The sequence below is a fragment of the Salvelinus namaycush genome, chromosome 30 (genome assembly GCF_016432855.1).
Source record: "Salvelinus namaycush isolate Seneca chromosome 30, SaNama_1.0, whole genome shotgun sequence".
In the NCBI taxonomy this organism is placed as follows: Eukaryota; Metazoa; Chordata; class Actinopteri; order Salmoniformes; family Salmonidae; genus Salvelinus; species Salvelinus namaycush.
The window spans coordinates 16,877,339-16,904,834 of NC_052336.1; the positions used below are offsets into that span (position 1 = coordinate 16,877,339).

Genomic DNA, 27,496 nt, shown 5'->3' on the forward strand with positions numbered 1-27,496 from the left:
TGGACTTATGACTGACAGCACAATGCAGCACTACTTAAACACTAGTAATGGGGGGGTCTATACAGTTACATATCGGGATATATTGTTTTGACAATATCGCACTAGTTGGCTGTACCTGCACCAAAATGCCAGTATTTTTCCTTCATATCTTGTTCTCCGTCTTCTTTTGTATTCAGCACCCTTATTTCCATGACTGATCAAAACTTGTTTCTCATGGATCTCTCTCGTCCCTCTGCAGAAGATATATGGTGAGCAATATGTTTGGAACATCGACTCAATAAAATCACAGTATCGAATCGCAATACATATAGAATCGTGATAATCACAATACACATCGTATCGGCACCAAAGTACCATGCTAATATCGTATCGTGAGGTCCCTGGCAATTCCCAGCCCTATTGAACACAGTTTATATTGATCGTGAGAGACTACCATCAACAAAACAGCCCCTTGTAGGGTACAGTAGGAGATGGAACAACTAAACATTTCCCACTGTGACACTAGTGAAGGATTATGATAAAGGCTTTGACAGATTGTCAAGGTATATCAAATACTCCTTAAAGACGATACCTTTTCAATGATGTTTCATCATTGTGTTTATATATTTTTTACAATCACAGAAATAGAAAATACTGCATTCTAACAGCCGTACATCTCTCTGCACGTAAAAATGGAGCGACGCTATGTGGATTTGCTGACAGAAAAGGTCTGTTATGGGAGCCTCATGCCTTATACAAGTTCTACCTCTGCTGGCCTCTGTCTGAACTGCGGCTGGTTCCAGACAATAGGAGGGGACAGTTTTCCAAGGCCTCTCAGCAAGGCTCATCCAGTGATGGTATGGTACACATATAGGTGATATTTAGTGGGGAGTTCAAGTGTTTAAGTTTTAACAGAGAAGTACTAGAGCCCAAAACGAGCTGGGGTGCGCTTTGGGGTCATGGGTGCCTCCTCCTTCCTTCCTGGGGTGTAGATTTTCACAGCCCTATTGAGACAAAAGAATAAACAATTGGCAATAAAAATAACAAAAGAGAATTAAAAAAACAACAACTTGCCATGTCAAACATAATGGGACAGGCTAGCAAGGAGGGACAGGCTAGCAGGGAAGGACAGGCTAGCAGAGAGGGACAGGCTAGCAGGGAGGGACAGGCTAGCAGGGAGGGTCAGGCTAGCAGGGAGGGACAGGCTAGCAGGGAAGGACAGGCTAGCAGAGAGGGACAGGCTAGCAGGGAGGGACAGGCTAGCAGGGAGGGACAGGCTAGCAGGGAGGGACAGGCTAGCAGGGAGGGACAGGCTAGCAGGGAGGGACAGGCTAGCAGGGAGGGACAGGCTAGCAGGGAGGGACAGGCTAGCAGAGAGGGACAGGCTAGCAGGGAAGGACAGGCTAGCAGAGAGGGACAGGCTAGCAGGGAGGGACAGGCTAGCAGGGAGGGACAGGCTAGCAGGGAGGGACAGGCTAGCAGGGAGGGACAGGCTAGCAGGGAGGGACAGGCTGACAGCAAAATCTATAATCTTTAATTACAGCAGCGCAACACCCTGACACTACCCAGCATTCTCTCCTCGGTCCTCACACACACCAGCAGCAGCAATTACAGCCATCAGGTCATAACCCAGGCCTTCCCTTCAGCCCTCAGTTCTGACGTAAAGCTTTGAGCCCACTTATCTGAGTAAGGGTGGGGGGTTGCTGAATGACAGACAGGAACCAGATCAAAATGTGTAGTAGAAGTGTTTCATGGGGCCCCGGCACAGTGAAGGGACGCTTGTGTTCACAGGCAGAGGAGGACAAAAGCAGCTGAGAGCCCACGAGAGCCGGCCATGTTTATTATCATAATTCTGAGGCACTCGTTCTCTAATCTATTCCTTAAACCTCCGTGTTTTAATGTTATTATTTTGGAGAATGGCTGACAGACACACACACACACAGACTGATATAGCAATACATCTGCTGATTCATTAACAATAAAAGTGTTATTTCTTTCCTCCCAAACCCATTTCTCTTTTGTGAGCCTTGTGGAACGGGTGCAAAATAAAAAATGTCCTTTCTAATTTGAAAATTAACGCTGGCTCCTTTCTCCCCTCTGCTGTGGCACCATTTAAATTGCAGCAGTAATGGGGGTCAGCCAGGAGTCAATATTATTTATTTTTGTCTCGTCTGGAGGGACTGTAGGTGAGAAAAGCTCATCATGGAAAGTGAGAGAGGTAGAAAAGACAGAGAGGATAAGAGAGAAGGAGAGGCAGAGAGAATTAGAGATGGTAGAGAAGACAGAGAGGATAAGAGAGAAGGAGAGGCTGTGAAAATTAGAGAGATGGGTAGAGAAGCAGCTAAATTAACCAGTTTCTACGACTCGGAAGGGGCCGATTCTGGAAAACTAACATTGTTTCCCAATGAACCCCCTTTGTAAAAGAGCAAACTTCGTTGTTGATTTTTTTGTTTTACAGAAATAACAAAACATGCAGAAAAGCTGCTGTTGTTGTTCAATGTACATGTAGCCAGGTCAAAATTCACAACCTATAGTTCGCAATGCTCCCACGTAGGGAAATAGAGCCTGCGAGAAGAGCCCTGTGGATTCAGGCTATTCAGGGTGGGAGAGTGGGAAATGTAGGGACGCGGTGTCCAATTAGGCTACTCGTAGCTATGTGTGTAAAAAACATTTAATCAGAGGGAAGACATTTAACTTGTTAAGTACAGTCTGTTTGTAACTCCACTCACTACTTGTAGCTGTATAGTCTGTTGTTGACCTGGCTAGCTTAATGTACTGGTTGGTAGGTAGCTAGCACTCACATGGCTAACGTTAGCGCCGTCATGAAATGGGGCATGAGGGAAGCCTTTCAATATTACGTTTTTCTAAGTAGCGGAAACACTCGGCAATGTTGAAAAGTAATCTTTAGACATGTACTTTTCTTAAATGTAGCTTTGTAATTGACTAAAACAAGCAGACAACAGGAAAATTGCTTTGAAAAAAGGTCAAGATTTTGCTGTGAGCCAATTGGGTAACCAAGGTAACCAGAGGTTGTTTTCCACACAGGCGGGTGGGGCCGCGGCAGTCTATTTAATAGCGACTGGGACTATTGTCCGAGTGAAACCTCTCTGTGAAGAATAGATGAAGGTAGATGAGTGTATACCTGACGCTGCCCACGTTACTCTTCCTGTCCTGATCCTCTCTCCTGCTCCTCAGTTGCTGCTCCGCCAGAGACATCTCCTCCTCCATGTTAGTGATCTCCTCCTTGGCCCGCCGCCGGTTCTCCTGCACAGAGAGAGAGGAACAGAGGGGTGTGAGGAGAGAAAAGGACAGAGGGAGGAGGAACTAACCATGAGACGTAGGAAGTAAGGGCCGAAGAGCTTACCATCCTGCTCTTCCCTGCCTGTTTGACGCTGTAGAACATGGGCCCCAGCTCAGCCAGCCACTCCCCATCCACCGCAGTCACACACTGCATGTACTCCTACCAGAGGGACATCAAACAACACAGGTTACAACACAGTAACAGAGCTAGAAGGCTGATATATATGACAGCTCTTTCTGGTGAGTCAAGGTGTAGAACATCTTCATCTCTGAACAGTCCAGATCATAGCGTAGCTGTGTGGAGGCTGGGTCTGTTACCTTGGTGGTCATGACCAGCTCGTGGTAGGTGATGTAGTCTGGGGTGTAGCCCATGCCAAACAGAGAGCTGGTGGGGTGGAGGTGGCAGGGCATCCCTGTCCTCACGTTCACATACTCCCCTATGCCCTTCAGCTTGGCTGCCTGGTGGAAGTAGGCAGCACAGATACACTTCCTGATGATGTCCCAGTCTGAGCCACAGGACACCAGGTTCATCCTCTGCTGCACCATGATGTCTTTGAGCTGGGAGCGGACCTCGCGGACCTAAAACACCCACACACAGAGACACGTTAGCTACCGGGGAACCAACACAAGAGGACATTCAATACACATTGCTCAGTGTGTGACTATTGTGATGCAAAGTGGGAATCAAGTGCATTTCAATCCTAAGCCAGGGAGACTGGTCAGAGAGGGTAAAGGACAGGGGCGTGGTCTGACCTTTCGCATGGCCTTGGTGTGGATGAAGTGTTCGTTGCACCAGATGCTGGAGTAGTTGTTGTTCTTCCACTGCAGGTAGACGTTCAGGTAGGTCAGGTGGTCACTCTCTGGGACCGAGAACTTCTCCCTCACCTGGTCACTCTCCTCCTCACGACCCTGGAAAGGTCAGGACACAGAGGAAATACAGGGGTCACACAACTGTCCAGTGTGTAATGTGAATTTTTCTTAATAACAGAAAGAGAAACAAACATTAGCAACACATTAAGACATTAATCGGTTGGCGATCTCAATGACATCTACCTTAGGCCTGTAGAAGATGGCCGGTACAGACAGCATGGAGACGATGATGAGGATGTCAGCACTGCAGCCCATGTCACATGATACGATCAGCATCTTGGACAGAGCCGGGTCCAGAGGGAACTCCACCATCAGCCTCCCAGTGGGCGTCAGGGAACCTGAGGGGGACACAAATAACTTACGCACTTGATGTAAAAAATATTTACATCAAACTTTGCCAGCTCTGATTTAAATGATTACATGACAGACTATAAAGGAGCTTAGAGGGAAAGTGCAGAGGCAGAACAGGCTGTATTGACCAGGTAAACCTTAAATCAGAGATAATCTGCCGTTAACACACCACACAGGCAAACGTCAAAAGTCCTCCACAGACACCAAATCCCCTAATCCCCAGGGATCTGGCTCAGATGAGACAAGAGATGAGACTCAGCCAGTCAAATGTAACAGAGGATAAAGCACTATGCAATTACTCCACTACCTACACCACAGTGCTACCTAGCTCTGTACTTTACGGTGTGCAGTGCATGTACATACCATTACAGCAACCTATTGACTAGATCCATCATCCAAGTCTCTCCTCGCACATGAAGTAGTTATTGTTAATCTGTTGGCTGTATTGTTGGTGGGGAACACATACTTATCCCACCCTATTTTAACCTTGTTTTCTGAGATAAATTATTCTATTTGATCAGTTTGTACATTTGGTGGCCTAATCTTGAGTGATGTGGTCCAGGCCAGGCCAGGGCAGAGACCCACCTGTGTTGTCCAGGGCCCCCAGGATCCACAGCTGGTACATGGAGTTGAGCATGTTGTCCTCAGGCGGGGGGTCCATGAAGTGGAAGAGCAGCAGGTCCTGGACCCCCAGGGATTTGAGCAGCAGCACCACGTTGGCCAGGTTGGTCCGCTGAATCTCTGGGATGGTGGTGGTCAACATCTCATTCTTGAAGGCGCTCTGGGTGTACAGCCTGGATGGACAGAGGAGGAGAGAAGGAGAGATGGCGTGACAGAGACAACGACAGTGGGGAGGTTATTGAATCATCTAGCAGACACACCATTTTTCTAAACGCACAAATGCTCCATAGAGTGACAGGTCTGGAGACGCTGTCTTCACCACCTGGTTAAACCCGCTCTGCATGGCACCGACATGACTTCACACAGTGCTCACACCTGTAACAGTGGCACCGTGACTGAGAAGCCTCCGTTTCCATGAAAGCTGAACTCTCCCCAACTGACATTTAGAGAAGGGCAAAGAGACAGGCCTACTGCACATTATAAACATTTAACCAAGCTACTTATGAGGTATTTACTATCCAAGCTATTTAGAGCAGCTCCCATTGCTGCTTCAGACTGATATGTCTGGCCTAACAAAGCATCTCTCAACCATTTCAGTTAGTGGCTAATCCCTCTGAAGTGTGTGCATTATGAGGGAATGATCTGTTTGTTTACGCCGGGTTGTGTGAATGTCCTCGGGGCTGGAGATGTGTGTGTGTGTGTGTGTGTGTGTGTGTGTTTACGCCGGGTTGTGTGAATGTCCTCGGGGCTGGAGATGTGTGCGTGTGTGTGTGTGTGTGTGTGTGTGTGTGTGTGTGTTTACGCCGGGTTGTGTGAATGTCCTCGGGGCTGGAGATGTGTGCGTGTGTGTGTGTGTGTGTGTGTGTTTACGCCGGGTTGTGTGAATGTCCTCGGGGCTGGAGATGTGTGTGTGTGTGTGTGTGAGATGTGTGTGTGTGTGTGTGTGTGTGTGTGTGTGTGTGTGTGTGTGTGTGTGTGTGTGTGTGTGTGTGTGTGTGTGTGTGTGTTTACGCCGGGTTGTGTGAATGTCCTCGGGGCTGGAGATGTGTGTGTGTGTGTGTGTGTGTGTGTGTGTGTGTGTGTGTTTACGCCGGGTTGTGTGAATGTCCTCGGGGCTGGAGATGTGTGCGTGTGTGTGTGTGTGTGTGTGTGTGTGTGTGTGTGTGTGTGTGTGTGTGTTTACGCCGGGTTGTGTGAATGTCCTCGGGGCTGGAGGTGTGTGTGTGTGTGTTTACGCCGGGTTGTGTGAATGTCCTCGGGGCTGGAGATGTGTGTGTGTGTGTTTACGCCGGGTTGTGTGAATGTCCTCGGGGCTGGAGATGTGTGTGTGTGTGTTTACGCCGGGTTGTGTGAATGTCCTCGGGGCTGGAGATGTGTGTGTGTGTGTTTACGCCGGGTTGTGTGAATGTCCTCGGGGCTGGAGATGTGTGTGTGTGTTTACGCCGGGTTGTGTGAATGTCCTCGGGGCTGGAGATGTGTGTGTGTGTGTGTTATGCCGGGTTGTGTGAATGTCCTCGGGGCTGGAGATGTGTGTGTGTGTTTACGCCGGGTTGTGTGAATGTCCTCGGGGCTGGAGATGTGTGTGTGTGTGTTGGGTGCAGAGTCACAGCTAAGAGGTGCTTTGAGTAGCAGATTCGCCACACAAGTCGAGTCACCCAGCACGGCGCACACACCTCACCTCCCGCCCCTCCAAACGCCTAGGCCCCACATACTCTAAAGCTCCACTCCAAAATTGATTCTTCACAGATCTGAGAGTGTGTGTGAGGGGAGGGGGGTAATCTTGGTAGAGGGCGCTTTTATAAAATTCCCAGCTCATTTACAAGGCAAAACAATCACGTGTCTGGTGTGTGCCACCATCTCCCTCAACTTGGGGAAGTATGACAGATAGGAGAAAGGTCATGTGAAATCTCAGAGAGAACAGGCTTTTGTGTCACATTTTCCCTGCTGTAAACAGAGTTAAACTGCATGAAATCCTGTGGAGATTAGGATTCTCCCTCCCTCTCTCTCTCTCTCTCTCTCTCCCTCCCAGCCTCTGATGGCTTTGAAAGCAGCCCGGCCGCCTTGCAGATCAGAGGCCTGGACAGCCCGTCTGAGGGGAGCTCTGATGTGCATCAGCCAGAGGATGAAACACCGGCGGCGGCATTACACACAACAACAACACACACAATCGCGCTTCAGATAGACACCAGTTTCAGCACGGCTCACCATACAAAACGATGCTAATGTTTGTATCTGGCTTTCTACCTTTTTGGTGGATAGGAGCGGTTGGAATGAGATAGCAGGCAGAGTGAGGAGAATTGTGTAATTCAGCCTGTTTATTCCTGTATCTAGGCCCAGATAGACATGAAAGGGGGAAGATATGGCCGATCTAAGGTTTAGTTCCAGACTGCTTGAGTCAGATGTAGGAGTACTTATCTTTCTAGAAGACAGGACACTCTTGACATAGACCAGTGTCAGCCATGTGAATACTACTTCCTGCTAGCCCTGACTGGAACACTCTAACATCACACCAAGGTGACACCTTCAAATAACTGCCTTTCATTACACCTTCATTATGGTGCCATACTTCTCTACCACAACTGGAGGACAAAGGCAGCCCTCTGGAAACTGAGGAAGTTGGGAAGACTGCACATTTGGAGTGTGAGACTGCGCGCGTGTGTGTGTGTGTGTGTGTAGACAGTGACTTACCTGTAACACTGGCCCGGCCCTGTACGTCCTGCTCTGCCCGCACGCTGGTTGGCGTTAGCCTGGCTGATGGGGTACACCTGCAGGGCATCCATGCCAATGCGAGGGTTGAACACCTGTCAAAGAGAACACATCAGCATCAAACACAGAGAAATACTATCTTAACATGGCTTGTCTTATCATTTGATAGTCTGGGGAAGATAGTGAGGGTGACAGGGTACCTTGAGTTTGCAGTATCCAGCATCCACAACAAACATGATACCATCCACAGTCAGGGAGGTCTCGGCGATGTTGGTGGCAACGATGCACTTCCTCACACCATCTGGAGCCTGGCAGTTAGAAAACATAACAAAGACATTACCTACACGTCACTTTACCAGTAAGGAGGACGAGTTCCTTTTTGTGTTAGGTATATGCATTCCGACTACCTAATAGCAAGTGTGCTTGTGTACAAAGGATACTGCAGTATGTAAAGATTTCAAACTGTACATGTTAGTGTAACAGTAACTGGGTGTTATTGGTTACCTTCTGGAAGATCTTGGCCTGGAGGTCAGAGGGCAGCTGGGAGTAGATGGGCAGTACAGTCAGAGGAGGGGCGCTCTCCAGATCCTCCAGACGCTCCACAATCTGGTCTGACGTCACCTCGATGTCCTCCTGGCCAGGCATGAAGATGAGGATGTCTCCACCCATACCACTAAGGTGGATCTGTAGGGCCTGCTTCACTGCTGCCTCTACATAGTCTTCCTGGGGAGTCTGCACTCAGATAACACACAACACTGTTAGAATACACAGCAACCACACACTACCTTGGTACAAATAACAGTAGTCTTACTCCATGACTAAACCGGGCCCGCGGCTGCGTCTGCCATTCTGTGCATGATCATTTTGCCGATCCCCACCAGAAGCGATCATGACACGCAGGTTAAAATACCAAAACCAACTGTGAATCAATTATATACATTTCGTGGAAGGTCAAAACACATGAAACATTCAGCTAGATAGCTGTTGCTAGCAGTTTGTCCAGGGATGTTATTTTACCTGACATGCAAATGGTCCTCTTTTTAGCTGGTTCTTTGTACATTTTTTTACAAATTAGTGTGTTCCTCTACTCTGACGATTAATCTACAGACAAAAGTGAAACCAAGTTAGTTTTTTAGTTATCTTTGATCAATCTCTCCTTGTTCGTCTTTAAAGCCCCCACGTTGGTTTGTATCTTTGTGAAAACCAATAAGGAGATGGAAGAGGATGGAAGAGTAGTGTGGATGAAATTATTGAAATGTGGCCGGTCTAGTCAGGGTGTAAGTCATTATACAAATGAAATGGCTGTGTTGAAAAAAATATATAATAAATACATGTTGAATGGAGAGTTGGACACAATACCTTGCTGAATAAGATGTCTACAGGGAATGTTCTTCCTGGAATGTGGAATATGGGAACGTTGCCGAAAAATGCAGCAAATTTGTCAGAGTCCATGGTGGCTGAGGTGACTATCAGCTTGAGGTCAGAACGCCTCGATACAACCTGGAAGAAAAAGACAGAGAGAGAGAGTTCTAATACTGCTTACAACAAGACAAAGCCTCAGAATAAAAAAATATCACAACTGAATAACATCCAGTGAGCTGTAAAAGTGTCTCTCCGGTCTAGCAGTCTAAGCCACTGTCCCTGGAACACATATCACTGCCGGTATGAGTTTGAATCCAGCCCACTGCTCTTTCAGCACCCTCTCTCCAACCTTTCACCTCTGTATCGCTCTAGCCAATAAACATACAAAATACTTTTTTAAAAAGGTATCTCTCTGACCTCTCGTAGCAGGCCGAACAGCACGTCTGTGTTGAGGGAGCGTTCGTGGGCCTCGTCCATGATGACAGCACTGTAGTGGTCCAGATCTGACTCCCTGAGAGACTCTCTCAGCAGGATGCCGTCTGTCATGTACTTTATCACAGTCTTCTCCGACGTACAGTCCTCAAAACGGATCGCATAACCCACCTGCAAAGCAAAAAAAAACAAATGGTTTAGTAGTGAACTACATATATTTACATTCCACGTATGAATTCTGGCATTCAAACGACAGTGCTACGGGTCAACCAAAGAAACGAGCTGGCGAGGACAGTTCCATTACAAGTTGTAGAATGGAAGTGGTGTACCATCTCTGAATCACCACTAGATGGCAGTGTTGCACAATATATGAATACACGCATCAACTCCATAAGGATAAAACCAAGACCGCACCATGACTCAACATCAATTGACAGATGACCTCTATAAAAACAGTGAACATTGACATCTGGTGAAAAAAAACACTTATTCTGTTCTGGAGTACTTCTGTTCCTCTATAAACAAGTTCATTGCAGTTCATAAACTCTTGCCAGGTCTGTTACACTGAGTTAACTGATAAGACTAGTTATACTCTTGCCAGGTCTGTTACACTGGGTTAACTGATAAGACTAGTTATCCACTGCTTTGACTGATCCATAGATCACTGTTTCTAAGATCTAGTTAATGTTTGTCTAGTGGCTCCTCCATAAGCCAGCTGAATGCTCACCTCCTCTCCCAGGTTGCTGCCCAGCTCCTCGCTGACTCTCTTGGCCACGCTCATGGCTGCCACTCTGCGGGGCTGGGTGCAGCCCACCATGCCGTAACTGGTGTAGCCGTCCTCGTGAAGGTACTGGGTCAGCTGGGTGGTCTTCCCACTGCCCGTCTCCCCCACCACGATGACAATGCTGTTGTCCCTGGACAGAATCACATCACAACCAATAACATTAGAATCCTGATGGGACTTTCGACCTTACGAAACTGTGGAAACATAAATAACGGCTTACGAAAACAGACTCAGAAGTGTATTTGTCAATGATTTACAAACGCTGTCTAACATTACCTAAGTCACCTTTAATGTGGTCATTCTCTAACCAAAGGTAAATCACATATGAACATACTAACTTCACAGCCCCCAACTCCCCCCTTCATTGCCATACATGTCTTATCCTACACCCTGAATGAAAGCCTGCATCTGGGGTAAGGCTGGGGGTGATAAGTGGTCCCAGGACAGCCAGGCCGGGTCTAGTAGAGTAACTACCTGATGATGTTGAGCAGCTGCTGCCTCACAGCGAAGATGGGCAGATACTGCCTCTGCTCCAGCAGGGTCTTCTTCTTAGCAAACTCACTGCTGGCCTCACTCTTATCTTTCATGTGGTCTGCAAACTTCTGATTCGTTCTGGAGGGAGGAAGAAGAAGAGGGAGGGAATTAATGAGGTTTTTCTTGTCACATGTTCTTGTCACAACAGATGTTTAATAAACATTCAAAATGGACACAAAATAAGCCTTTAGTAAAGGGCTTGTTACCTGTAGTCCACCTTGCCATCCTCGCCCACTGGCTTGCCCCCAGAGCTATCCCCGTCCTCGGTCTTCTTGATGCCCATAATGTCACCCAGCTTGGTGCCTGCCAGCTCCCAGTGTTTCTGTTGAGCCTGGAGAAACAATCAAAATGAGTCAGATATTCAGCCAGTAACCATACCATCAAGTACTGTATAGCTGTTTTAAACATTGCCTACCTTCTTGCGTTCCTTCTGCTCGCGGTGCTTGCGGACCAGCTGGCTGCCCTTGCGGGAGATGATGGCCATGTCAGAGGTGGCATCTTTCACAGGGATGACAGGCTCCGGCTAGAGCACAGAGAGACATCAGCAACAGTACGCATTCAGTACACAGCAACTCTGATAGTAAGTCTACTTGTTATTACTCAGCCAGTTCCAAATACTTATCAGCAGACTCTCACAATCCCTCAACAAGCCTGCAACAGCTCTCCGCCAATGGCTCAGACCTTAAAAGTATATACACTCCCCTACATATTTGGACAGTGAAGAAAAAAAAAAAAAATTGTCTCTATACTCCAACATTTTGGATTTGAGAACAAATGTTTTATATGAGGCGACAGAACAGAATGTCACCTTATTTACATAAGTATTTCAGACGCTTTCCTAAGAACCTCGAAATTTAGCTCAGGTGCATCCTATTTCCATTGATCATCCTTAAGATGTTTCTACACCTTGGAGTCCACCTGTTGTAAAAATTAAATTGATTGGACATGATTTGGAAAAGCACACACACCTGTCTATATAAGGTCCCACAGTTGACATAGCAAAAAGATTTAAAGAAGGGTACCAAAAAATGTCTGCAGCATTGAAGGTCCCCAGAACACTGTGACCTCCATCATTCTTAAATGGAAGAAGTTTGGAACCACCACTCTTTCTAGAGCTGGCTACCTGGCCAAACTGAGCAATCGGGAGAGAAGGGCGTTGATTAGGGAGGTGACCAAGAACCGATGGTCACACTGACAGAGCTCCAGAGTTCCTCTGTGGAGATGGGATAACCTTCCAGAAGGACAACAGTCTCTGAATCACTCCACCAATCAGGCCTTTATTGTAGAATGGCCAGAAGGAAGCCACTCCTCAGTATAAGGCACATGACAGCCCGCTTGGAGTTTGCCAAAAGGCATGTAAAGGACTCTCGGACCATGAGAAACAAGATTCTTTGGTCTGATGAAACCAAGATTGAACTCTTCAGGCGTCACGTCTGGAGGAAACCTGGCACCCTCCCTATGGTGGTGGCAGCATCATCATGCTGTGGAGATGTTTTTCAGCGGCAGGGACTTGGAGACTAGTCAGGATCGAGGGAAAGATGAACGGAGCAAAGTACAGAGAGATCCTTGATGAAAACCTGCTCCAGAGTACTCAGGACCTGAGACTGAGGTGAAGGTTCACCTTCCAACAAGACAATGACCCTAAGCACACAGCCAAGACAACACAGGAGTGGCTTCGGGACACGTTTCCGAATGTCCTTTAGTGGCCCAGCCAAAGCCCGGAGTTGAAACCAATCAAACATCTCTTGAGAGACCTGAAAAAGCTGTGCAGCGACGCTCCTCATCCAACCTTACAGAGCTTGAGAGGATCTGCAGAGAAGAATGGGAGAAACTCCCCAAATACAGGTGTGCCAAGCTTGTAGCATCATACCCAAGAAGACTTGAGGCTGTAATCGCTGCCAAAGGTACACCACAAAGTACTGAGTAAATGGGCAGGAATACGTATGAATAAAATAAGTGAATAAATTTGCAAACATTTCTGAAAACCAGTTTTTGCTTTGTCATTATGGGGTATTGTGTGTAGATTGATGAGGGAAAAAAACAATTGAATCAATTTTAGAATAAGGCTGTAACATAACAAAATTAGGTAAAAGTCAAGAGGTCTGAATACTTTCCGAATACACTGTATATTTGGCCTTGTGTTGTAGGTTATTGTCCTGCTGAAAGGCAAATTTGTCTCCCAGTGTCTGGTGGAAAGCAGACAACCAGGTTTTGCCTGCGCTTAGCTAAAAAAAACTCCCTATTCCTCGCCAATGACCCATAACATGATGTAGCCACCACCATGCTTGAAAATATGATGATTGGTACTCCGTGTTGTGTTGAATTTGCCCCAAACATTTCTTTGCCACATTTGCTATTTTACTTTAGTGCCTTTATTGCAAACAGGATGCATGTTTTGGAATAATTTTTTATTGTACCGGCTTCCTGCTTTTCACTCTGTAGTTACTCCACAATACTACCCTAATTGACCATGTTAATGATCCATCCTCAATTTTCTCCTATCACAGCCATTAAACTCTGTAACTGTTTTAAAGTTACCATTGGCCTCATGGTGAAATCCCTGAGTGGTTTCCTTCCTCTCCGGCAACTGAGTTAGAAAGGACACCTGTATCTTGGTAGTGACTGGGTGTATTGACATGCCATCCAAAGTGTAATTAATAACTTCACCATGCTCAAAGGGATATTCAATGTCTGCTTTTGTTTTTTCTTACCAATCTACCAATAGGTGCCCTACTTTACGAGGCATTGGAAAACCTCCCTGGTCTTTGTGGTTGAATCTTTGTTTGAAATTCACTGCGACTGAGGTACCTTACCCAGATAATTGTATGTGTGGGGTACAGAGGTATTCATAAAAATATCCTGTAGAACACTACTATTGCACACAGTGAGTCCATGCAACTTATTAAGCACATGTTTACTCCTGAACCTATTTATGCTTGCCATAACAAAGGAGTTAAATACTTATTGACTCAAGACATTTCAGATTTTCATTTTTAATTAATTTGTAAACATTTCTAAAAACATAATTCCACTTTTGTATTGTGTGTAGCAGTGACCCAAAATTTCAATTGAATACATTTTTAATTCAAGCTGCAACACAAATTTTTTGGGAAAAAGTCAAGGGGTGTGACTACTTTCTAAAGGCACTGTATTTGGACAAATTCACTTATAGTGTATTCAATTCTGTGAAAGCTTAGTATTCGGTCCCATATTCCTAGCAAGCAATGACTACATTCAGCTTTGACCCTACAAACGTGTTGGATGCATGTGCAGTTTGTTTTGGTTGCGTTTCGGATTATGTTGTGCCCAATGTTTGGAGTCACTTTCATTGTAAATGAGAATAGAATATGTTTCTGAACACTTCTACTTTAATGTGGATGCTAGCATGATTACAGATAATCATGAACGAATCATGAATAATGATGAGTGAGAAAGTTAGAGGCATAAATATCATACCCCCCCAAACAATGCTACCCTCCCGTTATTGGTAAAGGAAACAAAACACGAAGCAAATTTAACTTCTTTAGAAAAACTGCCCTAATGTTAGAAACAAACATCATTATGTTGTCACCCAGAGTCACATTTATTTATTTTCCAAGCTATAGAACACAATATTTTACATGCAGCAGGTTTTTAAAGGACCTAAGAGAGTGGTCTGCTTTGTGTTTTCATTTTTGCAATGGAAAAAAATATTGCGACACTGGTATCGTCAGAGCCCTAGTGTCTCCTCACAAAACATTTGATCTCAAACCAAAATGATGGAGTACAGAGCCAAATGAAAAGTTTTAGCTTCTCTGTCCAAATAAATAGGTAGGGGAGTGCTGGTAATTTCATTGGCCCATAACGTGCTGTAATGATGCATTACCTGCTTGGTGAAGACTATCCTCCCGTCCAGGAAGGGAGGGACCAGGTTGTGAACCAGCAGGTGGACCTTGGCAGCGTTGTCCTCCTCAAAGTCATCATCCACCTCCAGCCTCTGGACCACTCCACTGGTCAGCATACGGTTAGTCTCCCAGCGCTCATTATCCTGGCAGGAGGAACACCACACACATCGTTAAACACAGACCACACACACACAAAATTCTAATCCACAGATGGTAATAACAATCAAAACGATAACTAAACGGGCTAGATGCACCCAGGGCTGGAGGTGGTCATAGAGTAGCAACACAGTGCCATACCTCATTGATCTGTCGTCTCTGGGCAGAGATGCGTTTCTGTGTCTGCTTCTGCAGGATCTGCTCTCTCTTCTTCACATAATCCTCAGAGGTGGAGGTCAGTGGGTTGTGGAACTCATCATAGCCTTCGTCCATCATGTACCAGTCTCTGTCCGCTTGCTGCAACACCACAGGGCAATAGTCAATACAAAGAAATGTGCATTTATTAATGTTGGGAAAGCTATCAATTTGTGTTACTGCTAAGACTCCACATGTCCACTCACCTTCTGGTCCTCCTCCCACTGCTGCTTCTCATCATCATTATCAAAGGCGATGCCATCCTCTCCTTCATTCTTACCTGGGGCACAGAGACACAATCCACAAACATCAGCAAGCCTTATCAGAGCATTAATAAGAGCTCAAACGTGACTGGGGGAAGAGGGAGAGGGGAAGGAGGAGGTGCTTACCTTTCCCACGGGACAGACGAGGAGTGGAGCCCAAGTGCTTCCTGTCATTGGCCCATTCGTTGTACTTGTATGATGGGGTGGGAAGGGGCGTGTCATCAGGATACCGGCCTCTGACTGACCTGGGAACAGAAACAAGAAAAGTTCATTTAAAAGCTGAAAATAACACATTTCTAATAGCCACTGAAAATGTGTCTTTTAATAGTACTATAAAACCCAGTTAAATTAACATACGAGTGTTGAGCTGCAGTTGCTTACTTGTCCTTCCTCTCGCTCTCCCGTCCAGAGCGGGGGCTGCGCTCCGACCGTTCAGACTTGTCAGAATCCTTGTGTGAAGGGGCAGGAGAGGGAGATTCCCAGTGGGAACGGCGTGAGCTGGCATAGCCGCTGTCATCCTCATCCCAGCTGGTGCGCGAGGGAGTGCCATCTGAGTCAAAGGGTATGAGGAATGGAGGGAGAAAGAGTGCTTAGTGTATTGTAAGCATGACCTAAGGACCTTAAAGAACTGCCTATCCGGGGGTGAGGCAGGGTTACTGACCTTTGGGGCGTGTCTGGGGCGTTGGAGGCTCCTCTCTCTTGTTACCCCGGCTGATGCGTTCGGAGGACCAGCCTTCTCTCTGTGAGCGCTCACTCCTCTCACTGCGGTCGCCACGCTCCGACCGGCTGCTGCCACCACCGCGGCTGTTACTGCGCTCCCGCTCATCTGCCATCAAAACAGTTAGTCATTACTTCAGTTACAAATACACAACAGATAGAAAATATTGCTATTGCCTGAATATTAACATTGTGCATGCAGATGTATACATTTTTTGCTCACCTCTTTCACCCCTTCTATCTCTGTCCGTATCTCTGATCCTCTCTCTGTCCTTCTCCCTCTCTCTGTTCTTGTCCTCTTTGGAGGAGGCGTACATTCCAAGCTCACGCCGGTCTTTCTCCCTCTGCTGGTGTTTGCGACGGAACTCTTCGCTGACCCCTCCAGGGTTAGAGGGTGTCTCAGAGCCAGTCACACGGTATTTCCTGCTGCTTTATGAAACATAGAATAAAGTGTCAGTAAGACAACACTGCATGTATGACATCAGTTTAGATATGATCTCTTGATAGGGAGAGAGTATGTATTCTATGCCACTATGAAAAGAGGCTACAGTAACTCAAACCAAATCACTTCAAAACAACATACCTCTCTTTTTTACCACCTTGGTCCTCCTCATCGTTGTCTTCTTCATCAGACCCAGAATCACTTTTCCCTTCCTCCCAGTCCTTGTAGGAGGACACCTTGGATTTCTTGTTATTCCTGTCATCACTGTCAGCCTCAGCCTGCTCCTTGCCCTCACGCTCCTTTCTCTTTTGAGCTGCCAGCAGATCCAGGCCCAGGAGAGAGGTGCGTGGAGTGGGTGCACGAAAGACATGAGGCTCTACTGCTGCACTCTTCTTCTTCACGATCAGCCCACCGTCCTGCGCAGTGGGGTCACTGCCCTCCAGTCGGTGCAGCGCTGCATCATCCTCCATGGTCTCAAACAACTGTCTGGATTGGATACCACATTTTTGGGGAGATTAGCCAACTACTAATTCTGTAACGTTACATATGGAAATTACATTAAACTAATCGAGCCAAAGTATAAAATTGCGCCCGAATAATTCACGGGATGTATTTTATATTGCTACAGTAGCTAGCTAGCTACGCAGCTATTTAATCACTACTGTAGCTACACTAGCTACTTATAGTATATCTGTTACTACTACATCTAACGCCAATGAACGACCAGCAGAAACTATTATAACTGAATGGCAGACGTGACTTCAAATATATATATTTTTTTAAGTAACTATAGTACCCAGCTAGCTAACTGGATATCGCTCAGCCAATGAATTAATTAGCGAGCTAGCTATTACGTTACAAAAAGGAAATTAACTAATAGCTACGACTATACACCTGATATTACAGTTGTCAAATCCCATTCATAAACACCGGCTTGCTTACCTTAACAATAGGTGGTGAGTCTATCAAGATCCTGACACGCTAGCTAGTATGTTTTAAGCAAGCTAACGTTAGCTAAACCTGCCACATGTATGTATTGTAACTCAAAAAACGAACTTCAATTACATTAACAACCCGAGTTACTGGGAAAATACCATTCATGTAAGTACGAAACTGTGCCACCCACTTGAGATGATTCAAACCATTACGAAATAGCTATTATCTTTTGTAAATTATGCGTTTTTTGTTTACAAAGACAGAAGTCGCCATTGCTATCCCACAATTCCACGGGATATTCCTAAAAAAACTTTATTAAAACTCTGTATCAGAACAATGGACAATCTACTTTCTTCTTCCTGTGGTTTTCAGGCAGACTAGTTTCACATTGCTGCAATTAGCAGGTTGGAGTGCAATTTGCACATTTTTGTCACAAAAAAGGAAAAGCAGAATGGGGAAAAACTTAAATTGCACCACCATCTAACCCTGCACTTATACACTATGCCCAAAAATCCACCACCCCATCCAACTACTTTGGTCCTAAATTATCCTGCACCAGGCCGTTGGCCTGGGAGGATGGAACCGCTTCTCTCAAAACTTCCTGTAGCTCTTCGGGACTAAAATCTCTCATTTCCGCTCCATCAGTGCAGTGCAGTTGATCACCATGGCTATAAACGCAAGAAATCCAACCATACTAAAAAGCTCTTCTATGGCTCTCTCTCTTCAGGCTTACTCACTGGGGACCTCCCAGTCAACTCACTCACCCTTGGGCTATCCTCTACTCTCTTCACTGCCTCAGCATATGAAACGTTCTGCCCCACTCGGACTCTGGCATTCTCAACCTGTCTCTCACAGGGCACTTTGGATCTCCGGCTGAATGGGCACCCCCACAGTTGACACACAGTGCTTTCTCTATCCCAGCTGTACACTCCCTCTGACTATGCCCTCCTGCACATTTCTCACATCTTGGGACCTCTCTTCTACACACTGCTGCAACATGTCTGAATCCTTGGCACCTAAAGCACCGAAGTGGGTTCGGAACCCTCACAGAATGCAAATATATCCTAACCTGATCAGGTAGAAGCTCTGTGTCAAAGCTCGACAAGACAGACAGGGTATTCTCAGACTAGCCATTGCCACTGGGTCTACGTCTCACCAAACGGTGGACGTTACAAACATATTCCCATCAATTTGATCGACCTCTACACTCAATTCTACCCCATTGATCACCCCTTTTAGTTGCGCCTTGCTCCGGAGAGCAAAGCACACCACAGGTTGAGCCCAAACCACGACTCGAAGCACCCGCTTCCTCTGGGAGGCAGATACACCAAAAATGTAAACAACTTTCACAGATCTAACCATTCCCAGTTTGTCCTTAACCCAGTTTGACACAACATATGGGTCAGCCAAAAAACAGGAATCCACTCTTACCAAAAATCTCACTCCTACTGTTCCAAAATCATCTTTGGTAGGATTCTCAGAGCAAACGTTGGAAGACTCTACCACACCTGTTGCCACATGTAGGCCCACTATATCCTGGACTGCACAGGAGGCTGCTGAGGGCAGAACAGCTCATAATAATGTCCGGAACGGCACAAATAGAATGGCATCAAACACATGGAACTCATGTGTTTGATGTATTTGATACCATTACACTTATTCTGCTCAAGCCATTACCACGAGCCTGTTCTCCCCAATTAAGGTGCCACCAACCTCCTGTGCTGGCTCAACTTCAGAGCTCACATCTGCTGACTCCATTTTGAGATCAAGGTTCTCAAGACAGCATGAAGGCCTATAAGTAAGACTACTTGGTTTGTAATCTGGAGATGTAGGTATGTACACCTCGAACAAAGGTATATACTCAGGAGACAAATCTCTGATCTTAACAGTGCCATTCTTACACTTTCACACCATTGCACTTCTTCCAGCTGTCTAATGTCCTACCCAGATTCCCGACAATCTACTTCGTGCAGGACAAGATTATATAGGCAGGAACTACATAAATGCTGTATACTGAAATAAGTGATGATTCAACTGCAGAATTTGTTTTAACATTCCCCGACCATAGCTATTAAATGGAATAAAAAAAAATATAGCTTTCAAAATATTAATTTGAGATTAAATGTAAGATTTTTTATAGGAAATGGCAGTCAATGACAGTAATTGAGGTTACATAGTGGATATCTGAATGAACTAAGTAACAAATATTTCCTTACAGTATTTATGAGTACACCTCACAAAAGTACAAGAACAATGAAAGTATATCATAAAAGCATGAAGCTTATAAAATAGAAACATGTCACTCATAATTATTAAAATGATAGCACGATTCAGCCTTCTACTTTGCATGACAAGGGCAATGTCAGATTCGACGGGAATGATCATTTCAAATGGGACTGGTCTTTGAAGTATAATGAATTTGAAAGTGTCCAAATGGAATATATTGGTTATCATATGTACAAATCAGTATTATAAAGTCTTGGGCAGATTGTTTTCAGGTGTTTCACAAGTAGTGAATAGCAACATTTATATGAAACATACAAGAACTGAAATACACTCCTCAAAAAAATAAAGGGAACACTTAAACAACACAATGTAACTCCAAGTCAATCACACTTCTGTGAAATCAAACTGTCCACTTAGGAAGCAACACTGATTGACAATACATTTCACATGTTGTGCAAATGGAATAGACAAAAGGTGGAAATTATAGGCAATTAGCAAGACACCCCCAATAAAGGAATGGTTCTGCAGGTGGTGACCACAGACCACTTCTCAGTTCCTATGCTTCCTGGCTGATGTTTTGGTCACTTTTGAATGCTGGCGGTGCTTTCACTCTAGTGGTAGCATGAGACGGAGTCTACAACCCACACAAGTGGCTCAGGTAGTGCAGTTCATCCAGGATGGCACATCAATGCGAGCTGTGGCAAAAAGGTTTGCTGTGTCTGTCAGCGTGGTGTCCAGAGCATGGAGGCGCTACCAGGAGACAGGCCAGTACATCAGGAGACGTGGAGGAGGCCGTAGGAGGGCAACAACCCAGCAGCAGGACCGCTACCTCCGCCTTTGTGCAAGGAGGAGCACTGCCAGAGCCCTGCAAAATGACCTCCAGCAGGCCACAAATGTGCATGTGTCAGCATATGGTCTCACAAGGGGTCTGAGGATCTCATCTCGGTACCTAATGGCAGTCAGGCTACCTCTGGCGAGCACATGGAGGTCTGTGCGGCCCCACAAAGAAATGCCACCCCACACCATGACTGACCCACCGCCAAACCGGTCATGCTGGAGGATGTTGCAGGCAGCAGAACGTTCTCCACGGCGTCTCCAGACTCTGTCACGTCTGTCACATGTGCTCAGTGTGAACCTGCTTTCATCTGTGAAGAGTACAGGGCGCCAGTGGCGAATTTGCCAATCTTGGTGTTCTCTGGCAAATGCCAAACGTCCTGCACGGTGTTGGGCTGTAAGCACAACCCCCACCTGTGGACGTCGGGCCCTCATACCACCCTCATGGAGTCTGTTTCTGACCGATTGAGCAGACACTAGCACATTTGTGGCCTGCTGGAGGTCATTTTGCAGGGCTCTGGCAGTGCTCCTCCTGCTCAAAGGCGGAGGTAGCGGTCCTGCTGCTGGGTTGTTGCCCTCCTACGGCCTCCTCCACGTCTCCTGATGTACTGGCCTGTCTCCTGGTAGCGCCTCCATGCTCTGGACACTACGCTGACAGACACAGCAAACCTTTTTGCCACAGCTCGCATTGATGTGCCATCCTGGATGAACTGCACTACCTGAGCCACTTGTGTGGGTTGTAGACTCCGTCTCATGCTCCCACTAGAGTGAGAGCACCGCCAGCATTCAAAAGTGACCAAAACATCAGCCAGGAAGCATAGGAACTGAGAAGTGGTCTGTGGTCACCACCTGCAGAACCACTCCTTTATTGGGGGTGTCTTACTAATTGCCTATAATTTCCACCTTTTGTCTATTCCATTTGCACAACAGCATGTGAAATTTATTGTCAATCAGTGTTGCTTCCTAAGTGGACAGTATGATTTCACAGAAGTGTGATTGACTTGGAGTTACATTGTGTTGTTTAAGTGTTCCCTTTATTTTGAGCAGTGTATATTGACGTACCAATTAAAATTGGTAGTGCAATTGAATATCCACATGTGCTTTCTAGTACTGCCATTTATCCACAATTCCCACAGAGCCAAATTTACACTTAAAAATGGCAGTGACGAACACTATAATAAATGAACAGCTAACGCAATACGAATGTGAGTGTTTTATGCCTTCAAGAGTACAACAATTTTAGTCCAATCATTAGAACTCAACTCACATATGGCAGCATTTTTTAATTGCTAAAGGATGTGCATAGTAAGAGACAAACATATATCCTACAGTGTGTGATGCAATAGAATTAATCCAAATAAACCATGTTATAATACATATAAAACACACCAATTCTCATGTTTATTAAAGCATAGTATCACCAAATAAATGCTTAGTGTAAAACTAGAAAAGGGGAGTTGGGGATAAGTACATTTCACTTTAAATAATCAATACATCAAGAGAAAATACTGTACATGGCTTACAGCCTTTGTAATGCAAAATGTAGATTGAGAGAATGAGGCCTACCCGAAATCAGGCGATGCATGCACCGCAATGAATAGCTGAACATAAATGAAGTACTTAATGAGGCATATTGTGCAATCAAGTCATTGTCATTTCAAACTTAAATCATTGATTTGAACCAATGTACTCTCAAGCAAACATACATTAGAATGCTTTGTTGTTAGCTTTTCCTATGTTATTCAGTCACCAGAAATTAAATACTGGGCAGCAGTCTGAGGAGAATCAAGACTCTGCAACTCAACTAAAAGGCATGCTGTTTTCTTAGTGAAATCTGAATAACATTATTTCTTATAGATATGACCCCATAACCTGTGTTGCTATGCTCTACTACACAAATATATTTCTACTTCCTAGACCTACAGTCAAACAGATGTGGGGTTAGCCACAAAACATGTCTGAACAAATTGAGAGAAATACAGAAAGCGCCAAAAGTATTGGGACAGTGAACACCCCCCCCCCCCATTACAACCTTGATGTAGTCATTGCGTGCTATGAATATGGGACCAAATACTTTAATACACAAATCAAATCAATTTGTCCCATTATCGTCGGTCCCCTAAAATGGGGGGGGGGCTTTGAAAAAAAAAAGTGCTGTAATGTCTGAACGGTTCACCTGATATGGATGCAAATACCCTGACAGTATGCACCTTACCCACATAGTCATTGTATCATTTCAAAATCTAAAGTGCTGGAGTACAGAGCCAAAAATATATATAATAATCACTGTCCTAATACCTTTGGAGCTCACTGTAAAAGTCCAACAAAGCAGATAGCGACAACAGTTTGCAGAAATACATTACAGTTTAGATCACTTGCATATGAATAAGTAACTTAAGACACCACACAAGTATTACAAAAGGCAGCGTGAGTAAACAATATGAATAGATTAGAAACCAATTTATAGAGACTGAGGGCAGAAAGTTTCCAGATGCATTTCGCCCCAAAGCCTGTTGGATGAGGTGTAGAAAAGAAAGCTGAGGGGCAAGGGGATTGTTTTGTCCTTTCCCTCAAGGTGAGGGCACTGTGTGAGTTGAGTGGGACGTGGGGGCGCACCTCTGAAAAGTTGTTCAATGGAAGGGGGGGGGGGGGGGGTTTGGTCAAACATGTCAAGGCCTCCAGACAAAGAATGAGAAGACAACAGCGTCAGGGCTCAGGAAGACTTGCGCTCCTGCATGTAGTATCGATACATGATACCCACAACAACTGCAACTATGGCAGGTATCAACCATGTTGTCCACGAGCTAGAGAAAGATGGAAAGAGCACTTAAACATTCAGCCAGGGAACAAAAACAGCTCAGTGAAGAATGATTAGGAGACAGAATAGTTAGTCAATGCAAATGGAATAATCCAATTCTTATCGCTTATGACTGACCTGGAGCCATCTCCTGAAGTTGTAATGAATTCTTCCTGTGGGAGAATTTTATTTGTTAAAACAAAGTTCAAGAGTTAGCATTAGCAAAATAGGTGTTACATTATTATAAAACATTTTTACAGAACATTTACTTGAATACTTTACCTTTGTGCCTTCCTTCTTCCGGTCATCCTAAAAGACAATGTGAAATAATCATTTACAATCCAAATAATGCCACCGATTTTTTTTGTTCCATCATTAATTGAAAACTGTTTCAAAGACACTTGTGAACAAATTAATTTGCAATGACTGAGAGTTCAACAGCAATCTCTGTACCATCTTGAGCTCCCCAATGTAGTACTTGATGAGCATCTCCCTGGCATCTGTAGAGTGACCAACATCCTCAAAGCTCACTGTGGCATCTGCACCTGCCTGCACCATCAAAACATCCTCTCCTCCTGGATGCTGGAAACACAGAAACAAGTAGACTTAGTTTCATCATGATCTGTCACTATCGACAGTTGGAATGTAATCAGACTACACAATTGTAGCATGATGTCCTACATGACATGGATGGCTGGCTTATGTCGACCTAAATGTCAATATGATATGTGTTAAAGCTCTGAAATCTTAATTCTCTGATATCCTCAAATGATTACGTATTGACATATAGGGATAGATTGCGTCATCATAATGTTTAAAGCTCCCATTTACTTTTTTGTTGGCAGGCTTACTCTTTGAAGCTAAACAAATCTTAGTGTGACTTTACTTCACAAATACAGCTGTGATAATGTGAAAGATGTCATGCCAACCCGAAATCCAGAAGCTATTTTGCTAACATCCCACTCCTTATACTCTGCCACTGTCAAATTGTTCAGCACGACATGGAGTGGAATGATAACTAAACAGAATGGTACACCATAATGCTGTGCCATTTGCATTGTATTTGGACTTCTTCTCCCATTATACCTTTAACGTCACATGGTGAGTTGCGCAACTGAACTCTTGTAACCGCCCTAGCTAGTTTTGCAACCTTTGCCAAGTGGACTGAAGTCCCACTGTGGTAGTTATAGCTACAGTAAGAGGACCAGGCAAGGATGAACTACCTAGCGAACAATTAGGAGTGGTCGTGACAAAATATTACACAATTATTTTGGCGAATTAAGCTAACCAGTAAGTCACCTCAAACCTAGCAAACTAGTTAAGCGTTAACTACCTAACGTTGCATTATGGAACGTATCCATCTCCAGGCGCAACATTACACCATCTGCTAATATTATTGGGAATATGCAGGTAGACAAAGATAGCATACTCAGTTGAAAGTTAGCCACATTACCTAGATAGTTAAACAGGCAAAACACACTAGCCAAAATAGCAAATACTATCGCTGGCAAGCTGCCTTCCTCAGGCTGTGTTGACTGAGCGTTGTATAACTAACGTTAAGCTATGGTAGCTAGTTAGAAAGACCCACACATTCACACAGGCGCATTGTTACTTTGCTAATTAGTTGGTTATCTAACTAGACGTTTAGGTTGGCTTTGGATACGAAATTAATTTGAAACCAGGCAACGGACAGAAGAGACCGAGATTTTAGCTAATTTACCTAGTAGTGTCGTAAGTTAACATTAGTGTGTTACGTTAACTAATAGGCGCGGTAGAAATACTCTTAATGATCGGCTATGAAAAGCCAACTGACATTTACTCCTGAGGTGCTGACTTGTTGCACCCTCGACAACTATTGATTATTATTATTTGACCATGCTGGTCATTTATGAACATTTGAACATCTTGGCCATTTTCTGTTATAATCTCCACCCGGCACAGCCAGAAGAGGACTGGCCACCCCTCATAGCCTGGTTCCTCTAGGTTTCATCCTAGGTTTTGGCCTTTCTAGGGAGTTTTTCCTAGCCACCGTGCTTCTACACCTGCATTGCTTGCTGTTTGGGGTTTTAGGCTGGGTTTCTGTACAGCACTTTGAGATATCAGCTGATGTACGAAGGGCTATATAAATTTGATTTGAGTAACAGTGGTATTTTGAGCTTACCTCTTCCAAGAAACTGGTGATGTTATACACTTTATCGTGGATGATAAGCCATGCGTCCGTCTTCATATTATGAGTTTTTACTTCTTCCAAGGTGTAGTATTTCACATCGCTGTCTGCTGTCTCTTCTGTGTGAGTCACGTCCATGTTATCAGCACCATTTGTGTTGATCATGTTATCGTTAATTCCCTCTCCCATTCTGTCTAGTTTAACACGCTAAGTCCCTTAGCTATACACTTTGATTACCCAACGTTAATTCGTAGGCTCGTGTATCCAAATGCCTGTGTTTCGTTGGAAAATACACAGCAAGCCACGGTTTCCCCTTTTCAACCGGCATATGGAAAGGAAAGGACCAATGATTTCATTCCGGTGTCACCTTCCAATGAACGTGTATTACATTTTAGACAAGTAACCAATGAAAGGCAACATTGTAGAATTGTAACCAATCACAGGTGACCTTTGGATGATCACGAGACCTCGTCAATTAGCACGTCAAATCAAATCAAATTGTATTTGTCACATGCGCCGAATACAACAGGTGTAGGTAGACCTTACAGTGAAACGCTTACTTACAAGCCCTTAACCAACATTGCAGTATTGTAAGGAAATTCCCCCCAAAAAGTATGAGATAAGAATAACAAATAATTAAATAGCAGCAGTAAAATAATAATAGCGGTGCTATATACAGGGGGTACCAGTGTCGAGGTAATTGAGGGAATATGTACATGTAGGTAGAGTTATTAAAGTGACTATGCATAGATCATAACAGAGAGTAGTAGCAGCTAGAAGGGGGGGCAATGCAAATAGTCTGGGTAGCCCTTAATTACATGTTCAGGAGTCTTATGGCTTGGGGGTAGAAGATGTTTAGAAGCCTCTTGGACCTGGACTTGGCGCTCCGGTACCGCTTGCCGTGCGGTAGCAGAGAGAACAGTCTATGACTAGGGTGGCTGGAGTCTTTGACAATTTTTAGGGCCTTCCTCTGACACCGCCTGATATAGAGGTCCTGGATGGCAGGAAGCTTGGCCCCAGTGATGTACTGGGCCGTACGCCCTACCCTCTGTAGTGCCTTGCGGTCGGAGGCCGAGCAGTTGCCATACCAGGCAGTGATGCAACCCGACACGATGCTCTCGATGGTGCAGCTGTAAAACCTTTTGAGGGCCCATGCCAAATCTTTTCAGTCTCCTGACGGGGAATAGGTTTTGTCGTGCCCTCTTCACAACTGTCTTGGTGTGCTTGGACCTTGTTAGTTTGTTGGTGATGTGGACGCCAAGGAATTTGAAGCTCTCAACCTGCTCCACTACAGCCCTGTCGATGAGAATGGGGGCGTGCTTGGCCCTCCTCTTCCTGTAGTCCACAATCATCTCTTTTGTCTTTACTACGTTGAGGGAGAGGTTGTTATCCTGGCACCACACTGCCAGGTCTCTGAACTCCTCCCTATAGGCTGTCTCATCGTTGTCGGTGATCAAGCCTACCACTGTTGTGTCGTCTGCAAACATAATGATGGTGTTAGAGTCGTGTTTGGCCATGCAGTCATGAGTGAACAGGGAGTACAAGAGGGGACTGAGCACACACCCTGAGGGGCCCTCGTGTTGAGGATCAGCGTGGCAGATGTGTTGTTACCTACCCTTATGACCTGGAGGCGGCCCGTCAGGAAGTCCAGGATCCAGTTGCAGAGGGAGGTGTTTAGTCCAAGGGTCCTTAGCTTAGTGATGAGCTTTGAGGGCACTATGGTGTTGAACGCTGAGCTGTAGTCAATGAACAGCATTCTCACGTAGGTGTTCCTTTTGTCTAGGTGGGAAAGGGCAGTGTGGAGTGCTATAGAGATTGCGTCATCTGTGGATCTGTTGGGGTGGTATGCAATTTGGAGTGGGTCTTGGGTTTCTGGGATAATGGTTTTGATGTGAGCCATGACCAGCCTTTCAAAGTACTTCATGGCTACAGATGTGAGT

General features: G+C 45.2%; 2 protein-coding genes across 3 annotated transcripts; both read right to left on the bottom strand.

Annotated features, from left to right (window-relative positions):
- Positions 1-563: 563 nt before the first annotated feature.
- Positions 564-17,813, bottom strand: LOC120024866 (pre-mRNA-splicing factor ATP-dependent RNA helicase PRP16-like). 2 transcript variants are annotated; one of them, XM_038969200.1, is made up of 25 exons: positions 17,539-17,813; positions 16,738-17,082; positions 16,378-16,580; positions 16,099-16,263; positions 15,819-15,987; positions 15,564-15,682; positions 15,381-15,454; positions 15,121-15,276; positions 14,805-14,966; positions 11,355-11,462; positions 11,146-11,270; positions 10,880-11,017; positions 10,349-10,535; positions 9,607-9,792; positions 9,187-9,327; positions 8,332-8,559; positions 8,028-8,135; positions 7,810-7,922; positions 5,086-5,294; positions 4,333-4,487; positions 4,033-4,188; positions 3,598-3,858; positions 3,344-3,439; positions 3,122-3,243; positions 564-983 (listed from the first exon to the last, which is right to left on the bottom strand). In XM_038969200.1, exons 2-25 carry the CDS (start codon positions 17,064-17,066, stop codon positions 902-904), a joined length of 3,792 nt encoding a protein of 1,263 aa, XP_038825128.1. In that variant the 5' UTR covers positions 17,067-17,082; positions 17,539-17,813; the 3' UTR covers positions 564-901. The 2 variants fall into 2 exon arrangements, with proteins under 2 accessions (XP_038825128.1, XP_038825127.1); XM_038969199.1 differs by having other exon boundaries at positions 16,378-16,583.
- Positions 17,814-23,037: 5,224 nt separating this feature from the next.
- On the bottom strand, positions 23,038-25,890 carry LOC120024938 (cytochrome b5-like). Its single transcript, XM_038969312.1, has 5 exons — positions 25,551-25,890; positions 23,843-23,971; positions 23,672-23,698; positions 23,528-23,562; positions 23,038-23,396 (listed from the first exon to the last, which is right to left on the bottom strand). The coding sequence occupies exons 1-5, from the start codon at positions 25,743-25,745 to the stop codon at positions 23,306-23,308; spliced, it is 477 nt and encodes a 158-aa protein (XP_038825240.1). The 5' UTR covers positions 25,746-25,890; the 3' UTR covers positions 23,038-23,305.
- Between the last annotated feature and the right edge of the window lie 1,606 nt (positions 25,891-27,496).

Coding starts and splice junctions, on each gene's coding strand:
- LOC120024866 (XM_038969199.1), bottom strand. CDS start 17,066: ATGGAGGATGATGCAGCGCTGCACCGACTGGAGGGCAGTGACCCCACT. Junction 16,264..16,377: donor AGATAGAAGGGGTGAAAGAG/GTGAGCAAAAAA, acceptor TTTTGATGGCAG/ATGAGCGGGAGCGCAGTAAC. Junction 14,967..15,120: donor AGAGACGACAGATCAATGAG/GTATGGCACTGT, acceptor TCCTCCTGCCAG/GATAATGAGCGCTGGGAGAC.
- LOC120024938 (XM_038969312.1), bottom strand. CDS start 25,745: ATGGGAGAGGGAATTAACGATAACATGATCAACACAAATGGTGCTGAT. Junction 23,563..23,671: donor GGAAGAAGGAAGGCACAAAG/GTAAAGTATTCA, acceptor ATTCTCCCACAG/GAAGAATTCATTACAACTTC. Junction 23,397..23,527: donor ACTTCAGGAGATGGCTCCAG/GTCAGTCATAAG, acceptor ATCTTTCTCTAG/CTCGTGGACAACATGGTTGA.